The sequence below is a fragment of the Buteo buteo genome, chromosome 3, assembly GCF_964188355.1.
Source record: "Buteo buteo chromosome 3, bButBut1.hap1.1, whole genome shotgun sequence".
Classification (NCBI taxonomy): Eukaryota; Metazoa; Chordata; class Aves; order Accipitriformes; family Accipitridae; genus Buteo; species Buteo buteo.
This window is the reverse complement of record NC_134173.1, coordinates 21,360,223-21,381,034: the sequence shown is the minus strand read 5'-3', so window position 1 is coordinate 21,381,034 and position 20,812 is coordinate 21,360,223. Positions and strand designations below refer to the sequence as shown.

At 38.6% G+C, this 20,812-nt stretch overlaps 1 protein-coding gene across 1 annotated transcript in view; it reads right to left on the bottom strand.

Annotated features, from left to right (window-relative positions):
- LAMA1 (laminin subunit alpha 1) overlaps window positions 1–20,812 on the bottom strand; it is a 112,716-nt gene that overhangs the window by 59,241 nt on the left and 32,663 nt on the right. The window contains exons 4-13 of the mRNA XM_075023034.1: window positions 18,019–18,261; window positions 14,111–14,290; window positions 11,174–11,263; window positions 10,582–10,699; window positions 9,293–9,471; window positions 7,707–7,812; window positions 7,045–7,205; window positions 3,404–3,544; window positions 2,249–2,422; window positions 574–675 (exon numbers count right to left, since the gene is read on the bottom strand). Of these exons, the coding sequence (XP_074879135.1) occupies window positions 574–675; window positions 2,249–2,422; window positions 3,404–3,544; window positions 7,045–7,205; window positions 7,707–7,812; window positions 9,293–9,471; window positions 10,582–10,699; window positions 11,174–11,263; window positions 14,111–14,290; window positions 18,019–18,261 (1,494 nt within the window). The remainder of the gene's footprint in view (window positions 1–573; window positions 676–2,248; window positions 2,423–3,403; window positions 3,545–7,044; window positions 7,206–7,706; window positions 7,813–9,292; window positions 9,472–10,581; window positions 10,700–11,173; window positions 11,264–14,110; window positions 14,291–18,018; window positions 18,262–20,812) is intronic.

The window sequence follows — 20,812 nt, the reverse complement described above, 5'->3', positions numbered from 1 at the left end:
TAAGTAAAAGGCATGTATTTTCTATGGCTTCAGGAATACTACCACCCCATTCTCTTTTGGTTCAGAGACTTCAGAAATACTTTCTTTTCTTTTGGAAAAAGAATTAAATTTCAAAAACCAAACTCCTCTACAAAACAGAATCTCTTTTCTCCCTTGTTCTATTGTTAAGCATGTATTACAAAATAATGGTTTTTTGGAGGTACCTGGATTCAATGTAGAGCCTTACTTTTTAACTGCAACATAAATCTAGAAAAGTAAGTAAAAGAACACTCATCTGTTTCATAAAGTCCTTCCAGCTTATTGTAGTTTCTTTCGTAAACATAGCTTTGTACATTTGCTAATGAACACTTCACCTGTTTACACATTTAAAACTAGTATTGTATACCTACAATTTCAGACAAATGGATCAGAAAATCAGAGAAATGAGTAGTAACAAAATCTTGGTAGTGACTTTTAAAAAGGGACTTAAAATTGACAAAACTACTATAGAAATCCTATTTTATATTCCTTTTTTTAACCCCTTCATAGATATCTAAAAATGTCTGAATAGTAACAAGCTGAAATAAACCCCACCTGAATGATGACATCCACACTAGATACTATATCACTGTCCACACTCTCCATTGGAACGTCATAAGATACCGTATACTTCAAGTCTCCACCAAAAGCTGTGAGCTGAAATAACAAAAAGAAAAGTCTTAACAACACGGTATCTCCAACCAAAGAAGTGACATGGGACTGTACAATGTCCAAATTATAGGACTACATGGCTTACAAATACCACTTTCCAGGGAAAATTTAACTCGCAGTGTGTATCAGCACAGGGACAAGTGCTGGCTTGTTGTACAGGTGGGGAAAGCTCGCTGAAGGCTCTACAGGTGATTCAGGTAAATGCCCTCATTCAGTTAAATCACCTACAAGACTTTCAACAAACAGCAGAGGTTTACGCTACTATCCTAGCCAAGGAGCACAGCATGTTGGAGTTATTCACATTCCATATTCCACCTTTCAGGCTCCTTAGCCCCACAGCTGCTGCTGACTACTTCAAAGTAAGTTAAAGAGTGGTACCAACAGTTAGACCTATATTAAATAAGAGATCAGAATTTGAGTGCAAAACTACTCCTTAATGTTACACTTCTGAGACTTGTTTTCATTTACTTTGTCACCATACTAAGAAATGGGGCTGCATGGGCAAAGAGAAGGGACTGAAAATAATTAAAGATGAGGTTGCAAGGTCCCTTCTACTCAGCACTGGCGAGCCCACAGCTAGAGTTCTGAGTCCAGCTCTGGGCTTCCCAGTACAAGAGAGAGATGGACATCCTGGAAAGAGCCCAAAAAAGGGCCACAAAGATGATTAAGAGCCTGGAGCATCTTTCATATAAGGAAAGACTGAGTACTGAGACTGTCCAGCCTAGAGAAGGCTCAAGAAGATCTCATCAATGTATACAAACACCTGAAGGAAGGGTACAAAGAGGATGGAGCCAGGCTCTTTCCAGTGGTGCCCAGTGACAGGACAAGAGGCAATGGGCACAAACACAGGAGGTTACCTCTGAACATCTGGAAACACTTTTTTATTGTGAGGATGACCAAGCACTGGCACAGGTTGCCCAGGGAGGTTGTAGAGCCTCCATCCTTTGGGATACTTGGAAGAAACTATCTGGACATGGTGCTAGGCAACCTGCTCCAGGTGACCCTGCTTGAGCAGTGAGGTTGGGCAAGATGACCTCCAGGAGGTTCCTTCCAACCTCAACTAATCTGTGATTCTGCTGGAAAAAATGGAAGACCTAGAGCTTTAGGTAGTAACCAGGGCAAAAATTAAAGACTAGCTGGCTGGAAACTAATAAATGTGAAATGGGAGATGGCCAAGAGGCAGGTAAGAGGAATTTAATGGTCCTGTCTACTGTATTGGACAAGGTGTGAAGGGTGTAAGCTTTGAGATAGAAGCCAAGAGTATGAGAAACGTGAACATGTAAGTCAGTAAAAGTCGAGAAAAAAAAAGAGATTATATTGTGTCAAGGACAGGCAAAGAAAGAAGTGGGGAGATGAATGAGCTTAAAGAGCATGAAGAGGGTACTGGGAATGTCTGGCCAGGCACACTATGTTTTCAAGAGCGGAGATAGATTGAGAAGTCTGGTAATATTTGGGTTTATGTGTAATTTTTAATTACAGAAACTATATATTTAGAGCAATAGGTTATGATTAGAATAGAGAAACTATGAAGGAGTTTTGACTGTAGCTGGGAACTTACTTTATTTCCTAGATACGTCTCAGGTGCTGACCAGTAGTAAGTATGTTTCAGTATTTTCACAGCCTCAGTGTTGTTAATACTTATTTGACGGGGTCCATCAAACTGGCTTCGCTGAGGTTGCACGCTCCTTGCATTATAGAGATCAGTAACAAGCCATCCAGTCATGTCTGATATCTGTAAGAAAGAATAGTAATGTTAATGGAGTCAGGCTTTGTGTCACTGAGAAAGCAGTCACTAAACTTAAGCCCTCCCTAGATATTAATTTGAACTGATGGATCTGTAGCACTTTCATTACCCCAGTCTGACATCCAATACATGCAAATATGCCACTTCATACTAGGATTGTCTCCACCTCTCTATTAGATAGGAACAAAAATTAGTGTGATTTTCACCCTTCCAATAAAGTTATCATTATACCTATGAACTTCACTGAGATAGAATTACAGAACTTCAAGGGCTTTGAGGTCTATTGTCCCCATTTATAAATAAGACCGAGCTGGAGGAAAGTTAAATCCAGAATCCCAGAAGAGGGAGCAAGATGAGAGAACTTTGTCTCACTGAAAGAGTTTTATGCAAGCATCTTAGAATTTCAGTTAATTTGATGTGTTTTCCTGTCTTTTTATTGGTGCACAAAACAGGGGACTAAAGTGTGACTAGCTCTGCAAAGATACAGAAGGAATTTGGTGGAAAGATAGTGTCTCCAAAGCCCCCTAACTCAAAAAATGTCTATTCAGAAGACAGTGGTATTTATAATCACTCTGTTCTCCAAGAAAGAGTATTAGCAATATTGCCAGAGGTCACTCTAGCCTTGCCCATTAGGTATGAGAGCAAGGAAACAGATTTGGGCTCATGTCTTCAATATGCAAAAAAAACTTTAACAGCACAAGGTCAGAAATAATGCATTTTTCCAGAGCATTATTGCAGCCTCCACTACCCAATGCTTCTGGTATTACTGCAAGCCAGCGGGGCCAAAGCCTGCACGGGGATGATATTCTGAATACCTCAGAGCTGCTGAATGACACTGAAAATCCATTCCTCTGTAAGAAGACACACGCCAGAATTTGGAGTTAACTTGGGCACATGCCAAAGAAATACAGTACGTTTTGCAGCTGCCTGAGAAAAGAATATTAGGTCATGGACATAATGTATAAATACCTGACTTAGAGGCCATGTTAGGCTGTCACAGACATCAGAAACCCCAAAGCAGAAACACTCTGTGCAGCCCTGAGGATTTCTTTCTTGCAAATTGTAGAATCCTGGTTTACAGAGGTCACAGTTTTCACCTTCTACATTTTCCTGTCAATGGCATATAATACATTTCACATCAGCATTATTATGGTAACAAATACAGTGGATTAGATGAGATTTAGGCATAACAGCATTCAGAAGGTTATAAAAGAAAACAGATTTCAGCACAGCAGGATTATTGAATAAGACTCAAAGCTTAAAACTGAAACCAATTGGAAAAATTCGGCAGAATTTGCCAGTCCATCAAAAGCTAAACATGCCCTGGCAAGGGCTCTGTTGCAGTAAAATTTCAGCACACAGGCAGGGTTTGAAAAGCTTCTGCCAGCTTGCCAGTCTACTTCTCTCATAGCTTGAATTTGTAGATTGCTCTGGAGAAAAGATCCAATGTTTACTGAATCCACACGGTCTATAAATAAACAGCATAGCTCACCTTTAAGGCCAGGCTCCTGGAGCTACCACACCCAGCTTCAAGACAACAGTTCCTCAGCCATCTATTAATACTTACACTGTGATCCCTACCACTGCTTCCACCTCTTCCTGGAGGAACACCACATACACTTAGGCTAGCTGGCAGCTCTTCCTCCTGCAGGACCAGGGCAGCGATTGTCCCCCTGTACTCAGCACTGGTGAGGCCGCACCTCAAGTACTGTGTTCAGTTTTGGGCCCCTCACTACAAGAAAGTCACTGAGGTGCTGGAACATGTCCAGAGAAGGGCAACAAAGCTGGTGAAGAGTCCAGAGCACAAGTCTTATGAGAAACAGCTGAGGGGACTGGGGTTGTTTGGTCTGGAGAAGAGGAGGCTGAGGGGAGACGTTATCACTCTCTACAACTACCTGGAGGGGGGTTGTAGTGAGGTGGGGGGTGGTCTCTTCTTGTCAGGTGGCTGGAGATAGGATGAGAGGAAATGGCCTCAAGTTGTGGCAGGGGAAGGTTTAGATTGGATATTAGGAAAAAATTCATCACCAAAAGGGTTATCAAGCATTGGAACAGGCTGCCCAGGGAAGTGGTGGAGTCACCATCCCCGGAGGTATTTAAAAGGCATGTAGATGTGGTGCTTAGGGACATAGTTTAGTGGGCATGGTTGATGGTTGGACCTGATGATCTTAAAGGTCTTTTCCAACTAAACAATTCTATGATTCTAATATGCTCTGGGCTAAGGTCCAGAAACTCCTAGTCCAAAAGAAGAGGTGCTCCCCTCCTTTAGCTCCTTTCACTGGCCTGCTGCCTGCCTCCTTACCATCCAAACTGGGTAGTTCAGAGCATACTGCTACATACCTCTTTCAATGTAGAATTTGAGGGGTGGGGGAATCCAAAACAGTGCACCAAATTTTTGTCTTGTAAAATTTGTACAAACAATATGTTGTTATTTATTCAGAAAGTTTAGACAATTGCTGCTGACAAGCAAACCAGTAGAGAAAATATTTGGTAAATACCCACAAAGCTGTGTAAATAGGAGATCTCCATGAGTATTTCTACACAGTAAGATAAAGAACATTTACCACTGCCAGGAACAAGATTCTGATTGTGTCCTAGCTTCATATCAGGACAAGACCCGATCACACAACACTCCACCATTTCAACCTTTGGTTTCCCCTATGGGAAAACTCCATTACAAAGGCAAAAGGAACTTGATGAAGCACCCCGCAAAGTTCCCTAATACTTATGGTTAGGACACAAGGACTCCAGGGCATACAGCGAGGCATACCTGTCAATACTTTGAGGAGGCCTGTATGAGCTCTGCATTGCAATTTGAAATGCAAAGCCTGTGGACCAAGTTCTGCTTTCAGAAGCAGTTACCAGGGTAACTTCACTTCAGCCAGAAGAATCACTCCAGATTCCAGACTTACATCAGATTTGGTCCCATGGAGCAAATTTCAAGCTACCAGAGAGAAATCTGAGACCTTTGGTGGCAACACTACCAACTGACTATTCTTCTGGACCAGTGTTCGGCATGTCAAGCTTACATAAGGCCTCTCTAAACAGCTAGGTTATGTGCTTTTGGAAGCAAAGTACAAACTGTTTTCACAAACCATATGAAAAATTTATGGTCCCCAGCTCTGATTCAAAAGCTGAGGATGACCGCTTTCTACTTGTTAATATCCAAACTTGGGCAAAGGGCCTCCTCAGATAATGAGATTTTAAAATCTTGGATTTTTAGAGAAATAGTATTTGTATGCTCTTTTCAGCTTTTTTTATTTCTCAGTCTTCAGGGTGCACTTGGATGAAACATTTCACTTTATCTCTGTAACATTATTAGACTTTATCATTTATTATTACTTATTTCTTATTGAAAAATAAAAATCTTACCCAATGACTAGACCTCAAGAGCTGTGTTTCACTAAGATCAAATATTATGAAATTCAGAGTATAAAAAGGAATAGTTTGCACTACTGTGTTCAGAGAGACTGCATAGGCTTAGAAATCCTGTCTCCTTCCTTTGATATTTGGAGCACACAACTTTTCTTCTTCCTTCCTTCCACCTCTATAGGTGGGCTGCTGACTGGTGACACTCTCAGTGATCTAACCCAAAAATTCTGTATGCCACGCTCATGCCTACAACAGCACTGAAAGGGGACAGTTTCTCATCCGGTTTATAACAAAATTTTCACCAGTTAGCTGCATTGGCTGATATAGTGTTACTCTAGCTCAAAAGCAGGCAAAACAGTTGTACCTCCTTTTTCATATTTAAATTGTCCATTGGAGCTACTTCTTTCTCTCAGACTTCAGTTATTTGTATGTTTGATATTTTGGATCAGATAAATTATGCAAAAGGACTAAGAAGTTTCAGAAAAATTGTCAAACAAACCACTTTTTTTTTTGGGTCCTGTTCACTGTCATACTTGGCAACAAATACATAAACTACTAGCTAACATTTGGTTCAGAAAATTAAGTGTAACTTCTTTAAATATTGAACACACAGCTTTGTTATAAAGTTCAGTAGAATCTACAGCTGCAAGATATTTCAAGGCGTTTGGATATTTACCAAAAAATAAAAGAAGGCTGCAAAACTTCTCTCTTTATTAACGTTTTTATGGTTTATATTTTGCAATCAAATAATTAAATCATATTTCATACATACATCTAATGTAATTTTTCCAATAGTTCTTTCCAAATGCATGCTGTTTCTTCACACAAAGCAGATGTTATAAACACATCCTTTCTTTACAAGAAATCAGTGACTTTGAGGAGAAACATCAGCTCATCCCTGAAACCAAACCCAGTTAGGCATACTGTCATTCTCTCTGTGATTCTCCTTAGCACTCACATGAGTAGTTATTATTTGATTTTAATGTCAGTCTGGCCCATTATTTTAGAAAATGGTGTATCAGTAACATACAGAACTATTCAACATAAATTAGCATATATTTCCATACAGAGAATAGTTAGTAATTTTAAGTTTTAGGTTGTCAGGTGTACAGTTACACCAGGTTACTTCCTATAAAAGAAGTCATCTCTCCAGTTAATAAAGTAATTTCCCTTATTAAAAAGGAGTTTACAAATCAATCCACAGATTCGATTTTAAACAAAAATGATAGTTTAATACTCACTTTGCAAAGACAAGATTCTGTGCATGGATCTTCATTAATGCTACCAATCAGGCTACAGTTACAACGCAGGCAGTTTGGATAGCCCCTATACCCAAATGCACAACGATCACATTTTTTTCCTGTGTAACCTTCTCTGCATTGACACTGACCTGGCCAAGTCCCTTGGAAAGCAAAAATAGAGAAAAAAATTAAATAAGAGCAAGCAGTAGCCTGGATTCAAGATGTCTCAGAGAGTGCAAGTACTTTGGCATTCCTTCTTTATTACATTCCATGTTATATTCCACAGAGATACTTGGCATAATGTCAGTATCACCATCTATTTTTCATGTTTAGAGTACCAGAGGCACAGAAATTGCAGCAAAATGGATTTTGCGACAGCTGTAACCGCATTCATAAACAACAGCATTAGATCTCAATCTTTCACATTGTTTACATAGTCAGAGCCCATCATTCCAACACAAGAACACATTCAGGGACCTGACATACCTTACAATCTTAAGAGTATGTTATGCCTCACCTCTCCTTCCTAAATATTTACCATTTTTTTGAAGTGTCACCTAACTGGCAGCCATTCACAAGTAGGTAGTGTTCCCTCAAACTTCAATATCCAGAAATACAGCCAGATTTGAAGTTTAGAGAAAAGGTGCTTCTCGCTCCCTTACCAAGCTGTGAGTCAGAATGGTGCTCATCTTTAACACAGTCAGAACTCAGAGAGCCGAACGGGTCACAGCCACAGGGATAGCAGGGGTGATCATCATAGGGAGAAACCTACAAAACAAACGTTCTCTGTCAAATTCTCAAATTATTAACTGAGAAAAGTTACTTGTCTGGGATCACCAGAACTAACACAAATGAAGACTGGAAAAGCTAATGTGGAGCAATACATCAAGGGACTAGTTTAATTTTAGCAAACAGAAGATAAGGGGATTGCAGCCTAGAAAAAACTTCAACATAGGAACAAAATTTGGTCTTCAATAGCACAGACAAAGGTATAGTAACTGCTAGTGGCTGGAAGCTGAAGCCTGACACATTCAGCATAAATAGACTTTATTTTTAATGTAACAGCAATTAACCACTGTGATAGTTTGCCAAAGACTATGAAAATGTTTAAGACAAGAATGGATGCTTTTTGCAAAGACTCTGGTTCAAAGAGGAAGGAAATGAAATAAATCCTTGGCTCTGTGTTCAATGGGAGGACAGATTATCTATTCATGAAGATTCGTTCTGACTTCATGATCTATACATCTTTGAAATATAAGGCAATGCAATTCATATGGCAAGGATTTTATTTTCTTTCAGGGACAACTTTCCTTTGAGGTGCCTCAGTTGTAAAGCAAATCAGTAATGACCTCTAGATACATGTTTATTGGCTATGAGCTGATTGAAGACTTTTCTTGAATGCTTCTTACAGCAATTGAATCGGACAATCTCCAACTCCGGCTTACTTTTTTGGAAGAGCTGTACCTGCTGTCTAACCATACTCCTACAGACTCACCCTTCCTCTCTGCAACAATTTACACTGGATTTCTAAAGCATAGGTTTTCCAAAATATGCATCAACCTGCCAAAGCAAGACCTTGTGGAGCAGAAATTTCGTTCAGTATGTCTCATTATACGGAGACCTCTAACATTACAGGAAGTTCATACAACTCTGTTAGTCACATCTTAAGAAGTGTCTTTTGTGGAGTTTAGGTCATTTTTCCAAAGAGTGGCACTTGTCAATAAACTGGAATTACACAGGCTCAGAGAGCGCATGTTCTACAATAATCATGTCAAGAAGAGGAATATTTGTTGCAACATCTCATGAGACAAAGAATCTGATCCTAGAACCATGTAATGGTCCTTTTAACACTGGTTGAAATGGGCTGATATACGACAGTACACAATTTTGGCACTTCTGAAGACGTTGAAATTTCAATACTGGCCCTTTTTAGAGCTTTAACCACAGGAGAAATGGGTTTCCTATCAGAACATCTACATTCCCACACTAGGGCTTCAAGTTTCATCTTCACTTATTCTTTTCTTCTCCAACAGCTTGACCTGCCCTCCCACACAGCTGGACAAGCATTTTGTTTTTCTCTGAAAGTTTTGGTGGTATGTCATCTATACAAAAAAACCCCACCTCTATAGTTCTTATCTATTGTGCAACTGATAAAAATATATATATTAATTACAATCAGCTGAAATACACATCATTGCATCATGCTGTAATTCACCAAAATATTAGAATGTTATTTTCCAAGTCTTACTTTGTGTGGTCTAAAATATCCATCAGCACACATTTCACAGTTGATCCCAGTAGTATGTTGAGTACAGTTTAAACACACGCCACCTCCTATGTACTGGCCATGAATATCCATGCTCCTTTTCTGATCTGCAATACTCTGATTATAATAACAATCTTCTGCTTTGTTATGACAGTTACACTCTGAGAAGGAATGGAAGAGACATCAATTTTTTTATTTACGTTGTATAACAGTTCCTATAACACTGACATTTTTCGAAGTGGAAAACGTAAGTAGAAGAGCATATCAATTCATCTCAAAAGTGTACTTTTTTCCCTTTAACCATGCTATATGCTTCAGCAGTCTTGATAAACTATATTTCTTAGCAAGTAAGCACATTTCAAAACCACTGTCACCATTTTAATAGCACTGGTTTTAACAGTATTCTGTAGATCCCACTAAAACAATCCTGTTAGGACTGATGTTGATACTGATGTGTGCTATTAGCTATAACTGTTCTTTCATTTTTCTGTGCTCTGCATTACAGAAGAAAATCTGCCTAATTCTTCTCTTATTTATATTATAGACAAAAGCCTGTGAAGTCAGCAATGCCAGTACACAAGTATAAATTTGATTTAGGTTAGAGGATACCAAAGAGTCCAAACAGCCACAAACATCTACTTTCCAAAGAGTGACATTAAGACTTGTGTAAAGACTTCAACTAAAAAGACTAGTTTTCCATTTGCAACTGTAGATTTTATCTAATAGGTTCTTAATTGTCTGCAGCTTGTGCTATGCATTAGCTCTGTGAAGAGAGAAAATGCACTAACTCGCCCTAACAACACATCCAGCCATACTGGCACAGCTTAAGTCAATCTATCAGACAATCTGAAATGTAATTGGCCAATAAGGAGTTTCTCTCAAAACATTTGTTATCAGAACAAAGTTGTTTATCTGACAAAATTTATGATCAACGTAGGAAATTTACATTTCAAGTAGTTAACAAAATGATTGATGCAAATCTGCTAGTTTTTACAGGAGTATGATAAATTCCCAAGTCTCTTTGAAAAAGAGATTCTGAAAGCTTCACTATGTGACAACTCCACTAGCCAAGAAGTCATATTGGATAGAACATTTAAAACGATCTTAACAGTTATGATTAGAAGTAGGTCCTCTACCTTTAAACAATCCCATGAAGACAGTTAAGTTTGTGGATTTTTCTTGGGAATTAGTATAGATATGTATGAAAAGCAACCTCAAACAAGAAAATAATAAGCCTTTATGAAACTATCTAAACCTCTGTGCACACTTACTCTCACATTTGTTCCCAGCAGAAATGGTTCCTGGTCTCCACGGTTTCTGGTGGTAACCCGGACAGCACTTGTTACAGCTCTCTCCACATGTGTTGTGTTCACACTGGCACTGCAATTTCTAAGAATTAAAAAAATTCACTTTTTAAAAATATTTTTAATGGATAATTTAATCAATGTTGCCAAAAGTCTACCTAATAGCAGACTTACTCCAAAAAATGTCAAGACCCCAAAATACCCCACAATTAGCATTAGACTGCTCAACCATGCTATATCAACTATTGGGGAATAGCCTTTCTAGAACAGGAGGGACAAATCTCCTGTGTAGCAAGAGAGACTATTTCTTGTTGTGCCCCTTGAATTGTTTAAATTTAATGCCAAAGAAAAAGAGTTTACTTCAAGACAGCTACGTTACCAGAGACCCAGATATGTTTGCACAGACAAGGAAGAAAATTATAGAAAATAATTTGTGTGCACCATATTGTAAGACCTCTTTCAGCCTCCTCTCTCTCATTCTCCTTAGGCAAAGTCTTTTTTTTTTTTTTAAATCAGAAAAGTTGTTTTGTGAAAATAAATTAATGAGATTAAAGAATACCTTTGTGATTTCATCCAGAGGGCAGCTGCGAGCATGGCCATAACAAATACACATGCCACCAACAGAGATATCCTTTATTGAGTAGTAGTACTACAAAACACAAAGTTGAAAAAGGGATGAATAAGACATTTACGTGTATTTACATCCTCCCTTCTACTCTGGAAAATAAAATACCAGCATTCAACTACTCTATGACTTGAAAAAATAAAAGATATACTTGAAAATAAAAGCAGCTTTGAATTTTTGCCACTTGGGGAAACCTTCTATTTTGTGATTTTTGTTGTTGTTGTTCCGCATATTTTTCCTCACTGGTACAAAACAATAACTGACTTTTAACTTTAAATAAGTATGCACAATTCCTCAGCTTCAGGAAAGACCACAAAATGTGACCTCAGCCAAAATTTACTTGTAAAAATAAAAATCAAAATCCTTTTTTCATCCTTTAAGAAGCCATGAAACTTAACAAATCGTTCTATTTTAGTTTTAGTCCGGGGAGTAAGAGTATGTTTTCTTAAACCAGGAACTTTGTCCTCCCTTAAAACCAGTTTGTGCACTCGCTTCCAGACTAGCTCTTTGCTACTAGTATGTAAGCAGTACATTATTCTAATCAAATTCTTAGCTTAAAAATTGGTGATACAGCAGAGTAAAATCCATTAATACTGCCAGGTGGTGAGCAAAAGCAACATACATAAGGAAAGGATTTAATTTTCAAGGCAAGGAAGAGGCAGGAAATGACCATCTGGGTTCAGTTACAGCTGCAGTATCAACACAGTTGGCCTGTTTGAATCCTGGGAAGTATGTGCTACAGGGAAATGAAAAAAGAAACACTTTTTGAGGATACTTCTAAGGGAAGAGTTCAAGACTCTCAGACCTAACAACTCTACAGCCATCTGGTTCAGGAAGAAGAGGTGGCCCTGGGTGGTCAGATATGCTGACTTCTGGACTGTTATTTCTTTGAAGGATCTTGGAGCTGGAGCAAACTAGCCTCTTTGATTTCATACTTAATTTTTTATGTTCTAAAATTTTTTATTATGTTTAGTATTTTTTTAATGTTATGGGCTTGAATTACAGACAACACTCAGGGACTTATAATGAACAGTAAGTCCTTAACTACAGAGAAGGAGGTCCAGACTGAGAAAAGTAGGGGGACAAAAGCAGAGCTGTATTTCTCACTGCATTGCCTGCTTCATCTCCTTTGTCTTGTTTTCTGAAAACTCATAGTGTATGGCTTATAGCAGCTATGTACAGCCTGAAGTTGAGCTAGAAACCAATGCTAATCAAATGCTACAGACAGAAATGAATTAATAAATAGATACAGAAAGGTGCTGTTGAACACTTAGAAAAGTTCTGCATTGGTTGTTTTACAACACTATGTACAAGAAACTAAACACAATTGGTATCAACAACTGGATGTAAAGTCTTCAAAAACAATAGAAACACAATCCAGAAGGCTGGAAGTGATTACCTTGGTTGTAGCTGGTTGCACAGTGAGACAAAAGGCGAGACATCAGGATTTGGGAAACCTGCCCAATAAAACCCACATCTTGTGAAGATGAAGATGTGTAGCTTCCCATGCAAAACTGCACTAAGTAGTGCTAGGTGGGGTAGTACTAAGCCCTGGATTGCAGAACTCTGTGTGTTACAAAAGCAATGGGAATGCTTGTCCTCAACACCCTTGTTTCCCAGCTGTATGTTTGTATGCTTCTCTGTCAAGCCTTTCTTTTTGGGGTGTATTTCCTGATATTACAATACTATCAACAGACCTAAAGGTCCATCAGCCTGCTCCACAGAAACATCTCACTTGCTCAGGCTGTGTATTAACCATTTCCCTATGGCCAGCAAGCCACAGCTGGAGCAGCTGTCCAATATTCTGCACTTGCAGTCTCCATGCTAATATTTCCTATATGGGGCAGACAGAACAAGCAGAACATCCAGATTTTACACTTTAAAAATGCTACAGCTTATCTCTATGACCGAGGTAAGAGTTGGGCTGCCTTGAAAGTACCCACCAAATCCTGACCAAATCCAAGTTCCTTTCTCCCTTCTGTACCCAGCTATCTAGCCAGACCTCATAGAAGCAGTGTCAATGCACAAGGATTGCCAGTATCAGAGAAGCCACAAATTGCAAAAGTCCTGTTGCTGTGCAAGGAGGAGTTGCCTGCAGATGTTCTTCAAGGCAAAGAGTTACAAAGGAAGGGGAAGAGGAAACACTTTTCATATTTTTCTGTCCTCATCAGAAAGCCTACCTTCATAGAAAAATGAACCCACTGATGTCCTAAACTGTGGTTCTCAGGTAAATTAAGAAAAGGCTCAAAATGACAAAATACAAAGCAGAAATACTGCAGAACAGTAGCCATGGTAGATACTGTTATTAGGGGCTCCAATACTGAATTTCTGTGGGAGCCTGAAGTGCTTGGTGCCGCAGTTTCCCCAGTTTCAATATCAAATGTGTAAAGATCAGTTAATACTCTCAGAACAGCTTTAAAAAATGAAAAAACTCTCATCGGATAACAAAATTCACAATGGCAAGGTTTCCAAATAATTATGAACAAGAACACTCGGTCCTGAAGTCCTTGATACGCCAGAAAAAGTACTGCAGTTGCATCAAGAGCAGCCTCAAGTGACATTTCCATCAGCCAAACCATATTTTTTATTTTGATGATAAAGCATTATAAACACTGTTCCTAGCATAAATCATTTACACAAACAAATTAAAAAAAACCCAAACAAATAAAAAACAATCTGTAAGAAACGTTTTTTCAAAGTTGTTTCTGAGAAGATATTGTTGTTAATAATGTCAAAGGGAAGGCAAGAATTATTTAACAACCTATCAAAACAACTCTGAATGGCAAGGATCAAGTACTGCCTCCTCAAACAGATCAGAAAAGGCTCTCCCATCAAGTCATACTGAATACTGTTTATGAATAATCAGCTTACCCTTCTGGTAACAATGGGGTCTAGTTCTTTAGGATCATTATGGCTGAGAGTCATAAGGTCAGCATTAAGAGTTCTAATACGCTGCAGTCGTAGGCGAATGTATCGTGCAGAAGTAAATTCCAAAAGCTTTTGTGAAGGATCATCAGCACTAGGCCTACCGTTGATCAGTGATGTGTGAATCTAGAAAGAGGGACTGGCTTAATCATAAACATAACTGTGATTCATTTGTAACAACAAACATCTTAGTGTAAGAATTAAAAACATAGAACTTAAGCTTGTTTTCCAACAACTCAGGATGGTGTGATACTAAACTACCTGGGTTTCTTTTTTCTTCCCCATCCTCTACCTGCAGGTAGAGTTCCTGCTTCCTGACTCATGCAGTTCTGAAACCAGCACTCTCAGATCATCATAGTCTCAAGTCTCCTGGACTTTTGTGGAGATAGCATAAAGAGAAAAACAGTACCACAAGCTAGTCCTTAGTTCCCATGGAACATGTAACTCTGACCATAAGCACAGTTTTGTCCTTACATTTTTCTCCTCCACAATTTGTAAATATCTTATTGCAAAACATAATATGGTGCACATGCTCAATCTGGGGTCATTAATCCTATACCTTGCTGGGACAGGGCTGCACAATCAGCAGGAGTACTCAGTGATATGAGAGCACAGCAGGAAGCCACAACAGATGACAATTGAAAGCAAGGGGCTGCCACCACAAACCAACCTATCTGGCCTCCATCTCTCTCACACAATCCCAGTTGGCCCCACTGAGATGGCTTTTGGTATTGAGCTGCAGGACTTATTCTGGCAACAGCCTCTTCCTTCTTTCCAAAGCAATTTAGGAACATGCAAGGATTTAGTCTTATATGACCATGCAGTTCCTGCCCTGTTTTATGGAAGAAACTGAAAAATGAGAGCCTGGAGGCCACAAACAAATATTAAACACTTCACTTGGTGTCTACAACAAATAAGAGGTCATGCTTTCAGCTTGTCAGCTACATTTTAGAGTGTATGACATATCCTCATTTATGAAGAGTAATTTTGTCTCATATACTACTCTTGAATTTATAGTTTCAACTTTGTCCAGTACTGTCAAATTGTTCCTCTGAAAATAGTTCTAAATATTAAAGATTATTTATTATTATTAAAAAAATAATAATTCTGTAGTAGAGCTAGGGGTTTCCTAGGCAGTAACTGTGTTATTTCAAAGATTAAACAAAAATTTAAAAAAAAAAAAAAAATCAAAGAATGATTCTCCATATACACTGCTATATTTGGCTAATATATTGCTTATATATGGCTTACATACACTGATATATTTGTATTATATATTTTTGTCCTCCATAATTCAAGACCATTTCCAAACAACTGTAGTTTAAGCCTTGGAATTCATCATGAGCCTTGACTTCATTACGTAAATTTCTGGAAGCAAATCTTCAAACAGCATATATTAAGTAAAAAACAGAGCTTACAGTAGAGCAGCTATACCTCTTCAAACTTGTGAAAAATCTAGCAGCCAAATTGGCAAAATGTGTGATTGGGCAAAATTGTTATTATTAAGTAACATCCTCATTTAGACACATGGTCTTTTTACCTTATCAGTTCTTTCACATCAGGGCACTACAAGCTGACTGCAGAACTTTGGGATGCTAATAAACACTGGATACAAGGCAGGTGCTTGTAGAGATCAGCTGTTCTCCAGGACTTCCTATAGCCCCATACTTAAGTTCAATATGTTGGCCAGAACCAATTTCAAAGCACTAAATACAAGTATTTTCAAAAGGGTGCCAAGATTCACTAGTACAGGCCGTGAAATATTCTGTGCAAGGAATATTCCTGTCTGCCTGCCATTCCAGTTATGAAGGAGCAGCCTGTCCTTTACTAATGACAGCTTTTATGCGGGAATGTTGATCTGCTTGAGGGTAGGAAGGCTCTACAGAGGGATCTGGACAGGCTGGATCGATGGGCTGAGGCCAATTGTATGAGGTTCAACAAGGCCATGTGCTGGGTCCTGCACTTGGGTCACAGCAACCCCATGCAGCACTACAGGCTTGGGGAAGAGTGGCTGGAAAGCTGCCCGCCGGCAGAAAAGGACCTGGGGGTGGTGGCTGACAGGCGGCTGAATATGAGCCAGCACTGTGCCCAGGTGGGCAAGAAGGCCAACAGCATCCTGGCCTGCATCAGAAATAGTGTGGCCAGCAGGAGCAGGGAGGTGGTTGTTCCCCTGTACTCAGCACTGGTGAGGCCGCACCTCAAGTCCTGTGTTCAGTTTTGGGCCCCTCACTACAGGAAAGACATGGAGGTGCTGTAGTGTGTCCAGAGAAGGGCAACCAGGTTGGTGAGGGGCCTGGAGCGCAAGTCTTATGAGGAGCGGCTGAGGGAACTGGGGTTGTTTCCTCTGTAGAAGAGGAGGCTGAGGGGAGACCTTATCGCTCTCTACAACTACCTGGAGGGGGGCTGTAGTGAGGTGGGTGCTGGTCTCTTCTGTCAGGTGGCTGGTGATAGGATGAGAGGAAATGGCCTCAAGTTGCAGCAGGGGAAGGTTTAGATTGGATGTTAGGAAAAAATTCTTCACCAAAAGGGTTATCAAGCATTGGAACAGGCTGCCCAGGGAAGTGGTTGAGTCACCGTCCCTGGAGGTGTTAGAAAAACATGTAGATGTGGTGCTTAGGGACATGGTTTAGTGGTGGATGGGGCAGTGTTAGGTTTACAGTTGGACTCAATGATCTTAAAGGTCTTTTCCAACCTAAGTGATTCTATAATTCTATGTAGTACACAGCAATTTAATTCTGTCATTTTTTATGTTTCTATGTTACTACACTCAGAAAAAAAGCAATGTTCTGGATAGTGTCACCCAATTAATTCCATGTAGATCAGGAAAAATAAATGAGAAAAAAATCACTAAACTGAATTTCTGGCATTCCTGGGATTGGAGTTGTATGGCCCATCAGATATCAGATATACATCACAAGGGGCACTGTTTGTACAGAGTCAACCTAAGGGTCTTCTGGTTAATAGTGTAGAGACATGTTAATTTTCTTTGTCTGTTCCATTATGCTTACATCACTGCAATAAACATTTGATTAAAGTGAATGGGACTTGATGTTACTGAATTTTTTTCTTCTTGCTGAAACATAGTTTTAAGTTTATGTGAAAGTTTGACACACTTCAGCCCTTAGCTGCATACACTTCAGTCTTTTTTTAACCAAGAAATAAAAACATATTGGCTTCTATTAAGCTAAGAGTTACTAGCATTCTCCATGGAATAATGCTGCATTTATTATCATGCTCTTACATTATAGCATTCACAATAGAATAACCGCTGGTTTTAATGTATCATTTCATTATGTGGCTGCCTCCATGTAATAAATTACACAAGTACCATGAATAGAGTTTGTTAAAAGAAAGAACAATCAACAGTGAGTCTGTACAACTCATAGCTCTTTTAATTATGCTACATCCCTGAAACAATGCCAAGGCTTGTTTAGGAGTTCCAGCTGTGCTGAGCACTTCAACAGTGTTTGCAGCTTTATCTCACACAACCAGGTGTTCCTAACACAGGGGTTTTCTTTATTAAATGAAAAACCTGGCAAAACAGAGACTCTTTAGTGTCTTTCAGGATAAAACAACTAATAATTCACAGCTAATAGCTACCAGCAAATTATGTGGTGAGAGAGAGAATAAAGAGTTTAGTAATAGGAATACATGGAGCCAAAGACATGTTTCATCCCAACATTTAAAAGTTTGCTATACTGGTACATGATGTAAAGATAGTATCGCTAAAGAATAACAACAGATCATCTGGTAGTGCTGAGCAAGACCAACTCTGTAACTGTAATCCAAATGTTTTCAAATTGCTATCGGTCCATATTCTTAGTCACAAAACACAAGTGCAAAACCAAACATACCTCTCCATGTTCCAGGGGAACTAGTCTGGAATAATAGGAGGTGCAGATCACTTCATCATCTCTCTTGTAAGTTGGCGGCCCAATTCTTGGCGTAATATTATAACGAGTTAAACATTCGGTATCACTAATTGCATAGTACTGCCATGGTCTGAACTCTGTGCCATCTATGGAACGTTCCAAAATCCAGTTTCCAGGTCGTGGAGCATTAGCAGCTTTGATGATGACATATGCAACTTGAAAGACCTAAAAAATGCAAGAAGAAAATTTTAACACTTCATTATGCTGTAAAAGACCACTAGAAGCCAAATGGGCAATTCAAATTTTAAAATCAGTATATGGTTTGCCTGGGGAGGGGATAAAATTTGGTACAGTGACTCTGGATACAATTTTTGCACAAACTTTTGACAAAAGGCCAGTCTAATCTTTTACTAAGATATATGTATCATTTTTCTGTCAAAACTCTGAACATTACAACAAAACATTTGCTTATGTGACTAAAAAAAGACTAAATATATTTAGTGCATCATTCTGTGTTAATGTAATAGCTGAAATCTCTATCTAAACTGTACATTTCAGGATTACTTGGGTATAACATTCTTTCTATAGGAAACGTGCTATTTAGCTTTTCTGAACCACTGAGGGTTTCAAAGAAGTGGGTTGGTTGGTTTTTTTTCAAAACAGGTGCAGCCCAAACAACTCTTTGTTTCACATTTTAGCTGGGAGTTTAATCCTCTCAGTAATAGCATTTCTGATAAGCTTTTTATACCCTATATTAAAAATCTCTGCATTCCATTTTCATTCTGTGTTAAACTTATTTAAGCAGAAGACTGTTTACAGACACTGCTGAGAACACACAAAGACAAATAAGATGAATGTGACTAATATAAGCATGATAAACTTATTAAGATGTGTACTCTCTAAACTATGCAGATATCAACTATTTTTTTTAACAATCCTGGGTCCAAAGTGAAATCCCCATCCACACAACAGCACTGTACAGCACTTCTCTGAGTAGGCAGGGCAGTAACTAAGTTTATATCACCTTTTAACTGACCTTGTCATGGCAGCTAGATAACCTGCACTGGCCCCCAACTACAGCATTAGATGCTAACACTGAAGTGCACTTACTGCAAAGCTACTATCTTCTTCCTTACCTAATACCCATTACATCACTTCACTTAAAAAGGCTGTCTTTGCAAATTGGTAAGACTTCTATATAGCAGTTTAATGTTTTACATGCACTATAGTATCAAGCCACATTTATATGAAAGAAAAATGCCGTATTATTAAGCCATCTCAGAGGTATGTATTCTTACTTGAGCAGACTGCCTGGTCAGCTGGTATAATCATCATAATTCCTGTCTGAATGTGCGGTATTAATACTGTGTTGAGCTCCACTTCAGTCACAATCAGTTCTTTCAGATATTTTAAATTTAATTTTTTTTCAGGTTTTTTGCAATACAGATTAAAGCCAGAGCAAGAATAGCACTTGCCACAGAAGTAGATTTTTATTTTGTCAAATGGGAAAATAAACACAGAGATAAATAGTAATGGCATTGCATGTGCAATTCAGGAAACTACTTTTGAAACAAAACATTCAAGTGAACAGAGCTTTGCTTAGGAGATCTTGCAGACATGAGAAGGAAAAAAATTGGTGATACTTATCTTCAAATGACTTACTGGATTTAATACCTTAAAAAAAGTCAAACAATCTCAGTTGTGACTAAAATCAGATATAACATAAAACCATGATATTCACTTGATCTGATTTTCTTTTCAGGCATCCCAGTTTTATCCTTTGAAACATTAAGCACATACAAACAGAATATTTCCAGTTGTTTCAATAAATATGAAAATTTACACAGAGTATTTTGCCTACTGACTTATAGTAATTTCAGCAAGCAGAAGTAAACAAAAAGAGAAGCCAGCTCACTGTTTAGTCACAGGCTTACCATCTTAGAAACAAAATTTCTCTGGGGTCTGTGAATCCTCTGTTGTTCAGCACAACCTTAAGATTTGATCAAAGTTAAGTGAATACCAAGAATTATAAATCTGGCTTCCATGAAGAGAAAAGCCCCTTTTAAATAAAATTTACATCATGCCAACAAGCTCCAACTGAAAAAAAAATGCTAAAATACATGCTTTTAAAGGGAAAAGAACAGAATTCAGGCAGACTCCAAGTCAAGCAACTGTATTCCCTCCATACAGCCTGGATTTCATTGATTCAGTTAGCAGTAGTTGAGTTATATACCTGTTTCATGCTGGATTATGCACAAGCAGAATCTGAGTATCATCATTTTGGTACCCCTAACCTGAAGACACTTGTATGTGACAAGAGTCATTTGTATGGGTATTTTTTCCACCACAGAAGAGAACTGCAGAAAACTATTAAAACTAGGGAAGCTTTATTGACTGACCTTAGGAACTGCTACACACCTCCAAGTTCCTTTGAAGTCAATCATCTCTCTCAAATGCATAAAAGATGCAAGACTGGAACCCTAATTTTTTTTGCAATGCCATGGTAGAAAATTTTCCTTAAAAACTATTATATGTCTTTTATTTATTTATTTTTCCTCTCTGCTTGCTGCCATCAACTAAACTACTTCCCTACTTATTACACAGTTGGCCGAACAACAAATGATCTACTTTTGATTACACTAAGATTCTTTAAGAACCATTATAGTCTGCAGCTGATGTAGCTAGTTTTAAACCCGGTTCCAACTAGTAACAATGAGCTATCCTTCATCACAAACTAACTGCAGCCACTGCTGCAGAAATAAAAGATATTCACAAG